The sequence below is a fragment of the Glycine max genome, chromosome 14 (assembly GCF_000004515.6).
Source record: "Glycine max cultivar Williams 82 chromosome 14, Glycine_max_v4.0, whole genome shotgun sequence".
In the NCBI taxonomy this organism is placed as follows: domain Eukaryota; kingdom Viridiplantae; phylum Streptophyta; class Magnoliopsida; order Fabales; family Fabaceae; genus Glycine; species Glycine max.
Genome location: NC_038250.2, coordinates 43,370,634 through 43,382,141, shown reverse-complemented (window position 1 = coordinate 43,382,141; position 11,508 = coordinate 43,370,634). Strand labels below are relative to the sequence as shown.

At 30.0% G+C, this 11,508-nt stretch overlaps 1 protein-coding gene across 1 annotated transcript; it reads left to right on the top strand.

Annotated features, from left to right (window-relative positions):
- The first annotated feature begins 6,350 nt into the window (after positions 1-6,350).
- Positions 6,351-9,527, top strand: LOC100785139 (probable trehalose-phosphate phosphatase H). Its single transcript, XM_003544150.5, has 10 exons — positions 6,351-6,949; positions 7,196-7,336; positions 7,472-7,543; positions 7,633-7,725; positions 7,837-7,893; positions 7,996-8,097; positions 8,242-8,389; positions 8,515-8,585; positions 8,730-8,822; positions 8,988-9,527. The coding sequence occupies exons 1-10, from the start codon at positions 6,662-6,664 to the stop codon at positions 9,060-9,062; spliced, it is 1,140 nt and encodes a 379-aa protein (XP_003544198.1). The 5' UTR covers positions 6,351-6,661; the 3' UTR covers positions 9,063-9,527.
- The last annotated feature ends 1,981 nt before the right edge of the window (positions 9,528-11,508 follow it).

Genomic DNA, 11,508 nt, shown 5'->3' with positions numbered 1-11,508 from the left:
AGGATAATATTTAATCATCAATATTTATTTCTCTCATTCATGTAAAAGTACCGAATAATTAGAAAAGTTCAGTAAGTTTTTAATTTTTAAATTTTTTTAAAATCCTAAACATTAATTTTGTTTGACTAGTCAAGGTTTCTCAATTTTTTTCATTAAGATTTTTAGTTCCTAAACTGTTATTTGACTACTCAATGTCTCTAACTTTTTTCAATTAACATTTTCAATTCCTAAACTTTTTGAGAAAAAAAATATTTTTATCATTGAAAATAACATTAAAATCAAAGTTATAAAACCTGGTCCGGTCATTGATCTAGTTGAGATAGTGAATCATTAGTTCAATCGGCAGACCAGTAATTGATCCGGTTTGACCTGGTATATATTAAAAAATTTAAAATTACATATGTATCTATTATATATAAATATATAACTAACATTATTAAATTAAGAAAAGTTCATTCATACTCCAAAATCCAAAATAACAATTAAAATATTAAAGTTTATAATACAAGTCCACAAATAATAATTCAATAACACAATTACACAAGTCTCAAATTTTTTGGAAGCATTTTAGAGTTTTTTTTGTATTTTTTTTACATGAAACGAATTTTAAAAATCGGTCTGGGTCGCTCGGCTTATCCCAAACCGGCTGGGTATGATCAGGTCTGGCCCCGTCATTCCGGGCTAGATGCATGATTGGTCTAGTAGTCAAAATCGGTCTAATTATGTCATCAAGTCCCGATTGGACCGGTCCAACCGATCAGATCAGACCAAATTTTCAAACTATTAATTAAATAAATAAAAATAATAGATTCAATTTTTTATTCATGAATTAAAATTAAAATTTTTAAAAGGTTAGGAACCTTGACCACGATCAAACAAAAATTTGAAAACTAAAGATCTTATTAAAAAAAAAGTTTTAAAAAAACTTAATCAATCAAACAAAAATTAAAAAATAAATTTTAAAAAAATTTAGAAACTCAAAACTTAGTTAACCCTAATTAAAAATGAGATTAAGATTTTCTTCAACAGGGACATATTCACTAGATGAGATCTTAATCATAAAAATTATTTAATTTTTTTATAAAAATGTACTATAAACTAATATTTGAAAATAATGGATGGATGAGATATATTTAATGGTCGAACATTCTCTTGTTAAAACTCAATGGAGAGAATCCCTTCCGCTATAAATGCTTCCTATTTCCTATATATATTCTCTGCCGTAAAATTATCTCTCATTATTTGGATAGAAAAAAAAAATCTGAGATGAAATGCGAAAGCATGCAGTACCCTTAAAACAAAAAAGCACCATAGAGAAACTGATGGCCAATGGAATCAGGAAGCAAGTATAAGTATTAAAGCTGAAAGTGACCCAATATTAAGGCCACAGTGAAATACACGTGCCCATATTACTACTCTCTTCGCTTTTACGGGTCACATACGAACCAATCAAATCAGTCCCATCATTTTCCCACCAATTAATCTATTTTTTCTTTTTTTTTATTTTTCTCTCCAACATTTATATTCTTTTATAAATAAAAAAAAAACTTTAGTTTAATTTTTGGATATAGAAGACTTCTTATAATTCTCAAAATTGAATGAATACTTATAAAAAAGTATTTATAAATTATTTACTAACAAAATCTCACATGAGACCGTGTTCTAATAAAACTCACGCCTATGTGAAATATAACTTTACTATATATTAATTGATTTTTTTTCCCCTAAACATTACCATGCTGATAAGGAAAAGAGGGGCGTGGAAAGGGGGCAACCGAGAAATTTACACATAAGAATCCAGTCACGTATTAGGGAAAAAGCACCCTAGTTGCTAAAATTTCTTTGTCGTTTCCAAACCCTCTTGTTACCTATTTTTCTATTTCTTAATTTCCTTTGGAAGCAGCAGAGAAACTAACTTAGTCAGATTATTTGACTTTGTATGATTCGTTTATAACACGGACAAATATTTGATTCCAAAACGACCCCAAAAGTCCACCGTCTTTGCAATATCATAAGCAGTTATGGCAGTTTGGTTCACCTAAATTATGTTCGTGTTCATATTCTGCTAACCTGGTATGTTCCCTAATGACTTCCATGGAAATTCGAAACCCACGTAAAACCAGTTCTAGAATGTCTCATCATCAGGAATATGAATAATATGCTTCAATGACCCATGTTCGGTGTCCCCCTAATTTTTTTTTATATAAATTTAAAAATACCCCGTTAGTTAATCAAAGGCTATTTTCAAGAGAAAGTGTTGCCTTTTTCTAAGTATCTACACGTGAAATACCATTACTTTTTCAAATATTTAATATTTTCTTTTCGTAGGCAAAATGATTTCAAAGGTTTTTTCGTATAAAATAGCAATAATGAAGTTGGAATTTAAGACCTCGGGTTAACTACTTAAATCCCTTCATCACGTTAATCTTATATAGTATATATATGATTTTGAATATTTAAAATCAATCATATTAATTTTTAAAAGATGAAAATTACGATTTTAGTACACTAATAAAATATTCATAAACTTAGCCTTTTTTAATAATAAATTGATATAAAAAAGATAAAATTAATCGTCTTTTTATTTCTCAGAAATACAAATGACAATTTTCAGTTTTTATAGATTAATGTAATCAACTTTGCATCTAATAAAAATGGTATTATATTGTTCAAGAATCTAAGGATCTGCAGAGCTTTTTTAACATCTATTAACTCCTTTTGACATTACGTACCTTGTTTAGTTTTTATAAAAGAAAATTGTTATCACCATGAAACAAACAAGAATGACACCCAAGGTTTCAAATTCGTATAGTTTCCGCTCACATGGTGGTTGCTTGAAAAAGCATCTCCAAGGCCACCGGTTTTGAGTTTTGACTGAACATGGATCGTCATGAATTTGTAGGTATGAAAAGAACAAGACAAAAGAAGTATATAGGACTATATTTTTTTTTCTTCTAATTATGTATAACATGATATAGAAACCATTTAAATTTTCAATGAAAGGGGAAAATAAGGATGATTAGATGAAATTTTATATGAAAAAATGTGTGATAATTAAAATTTAACCAGAGTTAATTAGGAGAAAAAAAGGAAAGTCTTCTATCATTCTCAAGGACCCGATTAAGCAACAGAGACAAATGGTTGGATGTTCAAATCCCCAAAGAATTATAGCAAATGCAAAAGGACTTTGGGTCGGTTGGCTTATTCCATATACTTTTCTTATGAGATACAAAGCTTTTGACAAAGAGTCACAGTTAGGAAAGTTACGTCCAGATTTCGGATATTATACGAATTTGAACGTGCAAAATATTTACACATGCACTGTCCTTCGAAAAGGAAAAAAAATGATTAAAGTTAGCTAGATAATTATTTACAAATTGTATATTTTATATTCTAATTTCAATCATTTACAATATATAAGATTAAAAACTTACTGTATAAATACAATAATTTCTCTAAAAGGGATACGTAACATCTTTAGTTTAAAACAAATGTACTACTATCTGTAAAGCATCCAATCTACATAAATATATTAAACATATCAAATAATTAACTATGTCCCGTAGGTCGATTATATGCATTCTACCTCCCTAATTTATTAGTCTCAGTTGCAATTATTTTTAGATAATTAATTGCAATAAAGTTTAACTTAAATAAAGAAAGGAAGTTTGCAATTTATAATGTTATAATTATTCAAGGTTTAATTTACATAACATAAGTGTATTTGACCCAAAACCTACGTTTCATTACTGAGATATATTTATAATATATATATATATATATATATATATATATATATATAGTAGAATAAGTACTTTAATGTTACTATTTACGGTTTTTTGTTTTGTCTAAGGAGATATTTATAGTAAAATAAGTACAGTGAAGAATTAGAGATCGATGAAGTAAAATAACCGAAAAGGGGTGAAATACATTGTAGAAAATCAAACTCACACACCACAACTCATTTTCATGTCTTACAATTATCTTTCCACTTGTCATTATTAGTCACGCATAAGATAAATCTTTTTGTTTGTTACACTTTTAAGTTTTATTCACACATAAAGCTCCATGGAATAGCTTTTTAATTTCCATTAAATACGTACTTCTTGGCGCCTAATATAGATATTTTAGGCACGCTTCTTAAAGTTATTGTAAAGCCATTAACACTACTAAATTTTTGATTGACAAATGAAATGTAATTGTGTAAAGAGCATTAACCAACTATACTAAATTTTGAATTAACGTATAAAAATTATACAAAACGTGCATGAAAATTGTGATGGAAGAGGGAAGAGGGATGAGTGAAAGAAAACAAAGAAAGAGGGAAAAAATAATTATTTTGTGCCGCTGGTTTTAAAGCTTACTGTATAGTGTATACAAGTTAGGTTTGAGCAGCTTGTTTTTATTTAGTGAAACTATACAAGGGGCGAGTGCTAACTTATGCTATGATTCTGTTTCTTAGTACCTACGTTCTGAATTATGTTACAACATAAAAAGGTACCCAAGAAAATTTGAAACTGTTGATTCTGTCAGTACTCAAAATAATAATAAAAACGTGGGAAAAGAATAAGTGGTTGCAATTGAACATTTTGGAAGTTTGAACACCTTTCGTGAGAGGGTTAAAAAAGGTCATTTTGGGAGAGAAGGGGAGGAAGGGAAATAAAAATGAGGCAACAAATGCATGCCTAAAATATGTGTTAAGCATGGTATTATGGCATTGTTCCTTTATGTAATGGAGAATTAAAAATTCAAAGAAAGAAGCTCTTTGATGTTTTCTTATAATGAACTATATTCCCTTTAAATAACATTTAAGAATAACAAGTTGTAAAATAACCATAAAAATGGAAAATAGTGCTTTACTCGTCCAATATCTAAAAGAATCTGAATAAATTCCTGTATTATCCATTTACATGGAATTGTTTTCCTCCTTCGGTTGATACTCTCAATCAATGGTTATTTCTTTTGATATGAAACAAGATTTTGGTTTTCAGAAGTTGAAAAACTTAAGAGACGTTTAGTAAGAGAGAAGATATTTTTTATTTCTGAAAAACATGATTTATGTGATTCTTATGAATGTATAAAATATGTTTAATTAGTCTTAATATGTTTCTTGAAAATTAAAGATTCATATAAAATATACAACTAAAATTTTTTTCACTCAAGAAAGTTGAATTCTTATCTTCTCGTTGGGAATATTTTTGCGGGAAAGTGAATTAAAATTGATTCTTGAGAATTATAATTTCTTGATAATCTTTTTTTTTAATTGTATACCAACATGAGAATCATAGTTTCCTACTTTAAAATTCTTGGGAAAATAAAAACATCAAGTCTATCAAACACCCCTTAGCTTTTTATATGTTTGATATTTTTTTTTTAAAATAACATTTATGAAAAAAGATGTTTTCTAAAAATATTTTTTAATCAAGTTGAATTTTTTTTAATTATAATAAAAATATTATGTTATTTTTTACTAAGTTATATAATATAATAAATAATTAAAATAAATAAAAATATACGTAATTCTTTGATTTATAGAAAACTTATTTAAAGATTTTTAATGGTTAATCAAACAAATTTTATGAAAAAACATCATTCCTAGGTATGAAAAATTTTCTCTCCTACCAAACACCTCATAAAGAAAACTCCCTTATTAATGCATAAAGAGATTAATTTTTTATTTTATTTTTCACAAACATCAATTTTCAAAAGAAAATTATATTTGAAGCACGCAAATGTTAGAGAATCCAATATTTGAAATTTTAGAGAGGTGTTACCTATTTAATTTAATGTCTGATAATACTTTAAGAAAAACAATATGTTTAGTGTTTAATAGAACTTAATTATAAAAACCCTATAAGGAAATGGGAAGAAAGAAATAGGCACTTTCCTTAACAAATATTTGAATCTTAATTTACTATTATTTTTAAAAAAAATTACTATATGATGATCAAGTAATCATAAACTAACTCTTCCACTAGACTCGATATATAGTGTTGGTTAGAAAGTGATATAACCTTACCACCGCTCTTTACTTTTATTTAAATAATAATAATCCTAAAAGCAAGGCGCTATTTAACTTAATAGAATATGATAAAGCAAGATAGTGGCAAAATGGTTATGAAACAACATTATCAGTAAAAGTTCCTCATTACTGTGAAAAATCTCCTTCCAAAAACAAATTGAAAAAGGAGGTTCCTGAGAGATTACTATGTGGTCCCTCCAACTTTCATATTTAGTATAGTTACTGAAAAGTACAAGGGCCATGGAAAAAGAGGAGATAGTTTCGTCGGTTTATACCCATGTAACCGAAGTTTATAAATTGACCACACACACCCCTCCCTTCTTATACGTGACTTGAACCAACCAACGAGTAGAAAACGAGTGCATTTTTTATTTTCTACTTTTTTTTTTCCTCTTATTCAAACCCCTTTTTTCTCCCCTATAAATTCCACGTTGAGCATACACAGGAAGCATCCACCTAAATACACACACATAACCATCCCTCTCTGTTCTCTTCTCTGCCTTCTCTCTATATAACCCCGTGACCCTTCTTCCCATTTCTCATTCTTAACAATTTTTTTTTCTTTCTCGCAAGAGTTATTATTATTATTAATATTATTATTGTTTCAACTATTGTTACTATTACTATACTTGGTGTAGAATGACGAACCGTAATGTGAATAACACGCTTATGGAGTTGGCAATGTCGATTTCAAACAGAAGTGCTCTACCTAGAGCTGCGGTGCCTGGACTAATGGCCTTGTTTGGTGGGGTTTTGGGCCCACCCCAGAAGAAGCTCTTAAGGAAAACTTTAGAAGATGGAAGTGTTAATAAAGGAGGGAACAAAGTTATTAACACATGGATTGATTCAATGAGAGCCTCTTCTCCCACTCGATCTGCCAAATCCACACAAAACAACCAAAACCAAGACCCAACAAGTCCTTGGACTGTAAGCACTAAAGCCTTGTTTTATTATTACAACAACTTGGTGTCGTGATTGAAACCCTTTTCTTTTTTGTGTTGTTAGTTATGTTTTTGTTTTTTTATCGATAAATATTAGTGGTTAAAATGTTAATTTTATTAGTAAGAATACTCGAAACTACCACCTTTCTTTCCCTTTCTTTTTCTTTAACCAAACCATCCGTGTTGTTGTTATGTTATGTGTGACTTGACCTCTGTTGGGTGTTGTGTGCAGCTTTACCACCCTTCGGCACTGAGCATGTTTGATCATATTGTATGTGAGTCCAAAGGGAAGCAGATTGTGACTTTTCTTGACTATGATGGAACTCTCTCCCCAATTGTTGCAGATCCAGATAAAGCATACATGAGTAAAAAGGTTCACCCTTTTGTTCTCTCTTTGTTTTTTTTGTTTTTCCACTCCAATTTTTCAATTCATATATATAATAAGAATAAGAATATGTGAAATGAAATTAATTTTCCCTTTTTGTAATTTCTGTTGATAATAAATCAGATGAGGGCCACATTGAAGGACTTAGCAAGGCATTTCCCCACCGCCATAGTGAGTGGAAGGTGCCTAGACAAGGTACATTTTTTTTTTCTTCAAATCAAAACCAAAAGAAATTTTTTTTTTGGGGTCAGAACTAATTTGGATTTTCTTCAATTTTTTTGTAGGTGTATAACTTTGTAAGATTGGCAGAACTGTACTATGCTGGGAGCCATGGAATGGACATCAAGGGACCAACAAATAAGCGAAGTACTAAGAAAGTGAGAAAAAGTTCCCATAACCAAATTAATGAAACCAAGATTTTCATCATGGTGTCCTTCCTTCTTAATCATAGATTCGTAATTTGGTTTTTTTGTTTTGTTTTCTTTCAGGGAAACGAACAAGTGCTCTTCCAACCCGCTAGTGAATTCTTACCCATGATCAATGAGGTTCGTTAATTAAGTCATTCTTCTCTGTGCTAATCATTTTCTCAACACATATTTACGCACGATTTTAACTGTGCCGTTATCATTGTTCTATTATGGGGTCAGGTGTACAACATCTTGGTGGAAAAAACAAAGTCTGTCCCTGGGGCTAAGGTAGAAAATAACAAGTTTTGCTTGTCCGTGCACTTTCGCTGTGTTGACGAAAAGGTACCAACATTCAACAAATTAAATATTTTATTTAATAGTTCTCACACCACTTGGAAACGCACGAGACACGTTAATTAATTGACGGCTAATATTGTTTTATTATATCTAATTAATTTTATTATTTTACTCGTGTTTTACTTATAGAACTGGGCATCATTGGGTGAACAAGTGAGTTTGGTGCTCAACGAGTACCCAAAACTTAAGCTAACTCAAGGGAGAAAAGTGCTTGAGATTCGACCAGCCATAAAATGGGACAAGGGCAAGGCTCTTGAATTCTTGCTAGAGTCACTAGGTAAGAGTTCATGCATAAATAGCCTTCTTTTGTTCAAAATATAATTATAAAGGTGTTGGTAATGGTACGTGTCTCATGAGCTACATAAATGTCCTAACTTAATGTTTTATTTTTTGTATTTACAGGATATGCTAATTCTGATAATGTATTTCCAATCTTTATTGGTGATGATCGAACTGACGAAGATGCTTTTAAGGTAATTAACAAATGCGGACCACCAAGATTGCTAGCTTGCTAATATTATTATTGTGTTAGTATATTCCACGTATATTACTATTAATTTGTTGTTTTTATTATTATTGTTACTAACTTATTGATTTATTGGATATAATATAATCAGGTTTTGCGGAGGAGGGGCCAAGGGATTGGGATTCTTGTTTCTAAAATTACAAAAGAAACCGATGCTTCCTACACTTTGCAAGATCCAACAGAGGTAAGATCAATATATTTCCAAGTCCAACACAATTCGTAATCTTTAATTAAATGTCTAACGTTGTTAAATTCAAACATTATTATGTACATCTTTTTCATGTATGTTAAGGATGAATCCGAGGTGTATGTATATGAACAAAATCATTTTTTTTTTTTTTGTTCACAGGTTGGGCAGTTTTTGAGGCATATGGTAGAGTGGAAAAGAACGAGTTCCCAATACCAGAAGTTAGATTCTAGATGAGTTCAGGGAAATTGGCACCAGCCCATAATTTGGTCAAGGGGTGGTTCCAATTATATCCCTTTCTTGTTCGAAATAGGAAATAGTGTGTTCCATAATTTAAAGTTCTAGGGAGGAACAAAGTTCAAATAGCTAGCTAGGTTCTCTCCCTATTTCTTTTTTAATTGTAATCTATTCCATCACACGTGCGCATGCGCATGCGAATAGAGAAAGAACTGATGTTTTATGCCGCAATTGCGAGTGGCGCGTCAACCTTCTTGCTCTGAATTGTACTTGTCGTACGTGTGGAAAATGTGGTATTGAAAATGAAAATCACCAACTTCAACTCCAAAAGGTGATTTAGACAATCACAAGTGCCAAACGACTTTGTACCAAAATTTATATAAAAAAAAAATGCAAAATAAATTTATTTATAACCTGTTTGCATTACCTATTTCACCATAAACGGCGTTTCTTGAAACAACAAAATTGATTTCCTTTGACTATGGTCTATGAAGGCAAATTATCAATGTTACATCAATTAAAACTCTGACCTAACTTGATGTTAGAAGATGTCACGTGCATAATATTCAGAAGGAGAATGAAGAAAATAAATATGTAAAAGTAGTATACTACATGCATGTTGAGCTAATTATATATATATATATATATATATATATATATATATATATATATATATATATATATATATATAATTTACAACTTTAGAAATATAAATAAGAAATGAGTATGAAATGTTGTACGGTAAAGTTACTTTGTAAAAAATAATAATGAAGATAAAAGAAGTTCACGCGCGTATCTTATTTATTTTAAAAAAAAAATTACTATCCCTTTTATTGAGAGAGTTCTAAAAACAATAACTTCTTAAATTAAATTAAAGCAAACATGCTCGAACTCTTTTGATTATTTGTTTAAGCAATGCACTGATGTTACTACTTTGAACACGTCACTCAGCAAAGGAGTAATAACTTTTGGATTTAAATTATATATTCGAATGCTTGATCTAGTTAACAAAACAAAAAAAAATGTAGATACATTATACATATATGTGATCAACATTACGGTTATAGTGATTATTCTGTCAAATTTTATATTCTGATCTCCATCTTGGAATTAATAGATTTAAGATCATTGATAAGGGTTCGTGACCAACAACAATACAACATATGGCATAAATATTATAACTCGAGAAACTTATAGATAGTGGTGCTCTCGGGTTCCTTTATATATTACAATATGTTATATTATACTAAAGAACTGTAGATTTATTAGTCCCGCAGCCAATTAAGTGAAGGTGAACACTAGAGAAAAATTAATTAATGAAACGAAAACCATGTGAAATCTTGAACATGGTGTCTCAACCCTCATTTCCACAATCCGAGCCAGATAAGTCTTTCACAAGAGTAGTGACAGCTGTATATAACAATACAGTTGTCAAGATACCTATTGTCATGCAGGTGAAATAGAACTTCACTGGTTGAGAAGTACACGCGTGTTGAAATTGCATGTATTGACATTTGGATTTATCCTGAAAAGAAAGTTTTAATAATTGGGAAGCTTTGTCCTTTTAGGAAGACACTCCACATTGACACAAATGTGAGTGATTATTGAGATGTGGAAAATCTTAATTATACAGAATAAGGATTCGGCTGAGACAGAAGGGCAAGCAATGGAAACTAAACTATGCAATCAAACTTAGAATCAGATTAACTGAGATGGTAACCATCCCCAAAATGTTCAAAGTTTCAAGGTCCAACAAAATTTGTATAAATAAAAATAAGATTTTTGAGATAAAAAATACTATTTATTCTTGAGATAAAAACAAGTATTGAATTGTCTTTTTTACAGATACTTCATCCTCCTAGAAAATGCAAAGACCGAGTATAAAAAAGAACCTATGAGAGAAGGATGTTACGAGAAGACGAGACTGAAACATTAATTTTATTCATTGTGTATTTTTTGAGTTTGTATTTTTTTTTAAATAAATACAAAATTGGTGTGAACAATATACTATTACCTTAGTTACAACAATAGTATGGTTGGTTTCGCATGCAAGCTATATATATATATATATATAATCATCATGACTCACACGAGTCATGTGTAGGAAATAGCTAGGATTGGGAATAGGCTCAAAATTCAAGAGTGACTTAAAAATCCACGTTGTTTGGTATACACAGAAAGCGATGTGGATCATGCTTTGCCTTACTTCTTAATAGGCAATTGTAATAATTGTTCAAAAGGTATAAAAAAAATCAAATCTTAGGTAGGAGCATAGATACTATAACAAGCTGGCCAGAAAACCGTGATGATGGCCACCTTTGGTTAGCAATTATTCATGTTTCTATTTGGCCACATTTTACTTACTCCAATTGTGCACATTTTTGCGTTACTAAACAAGTTACACAGCAAACATTCTCAAAGAAGTAATCCTATGCAAAAAAAAAAA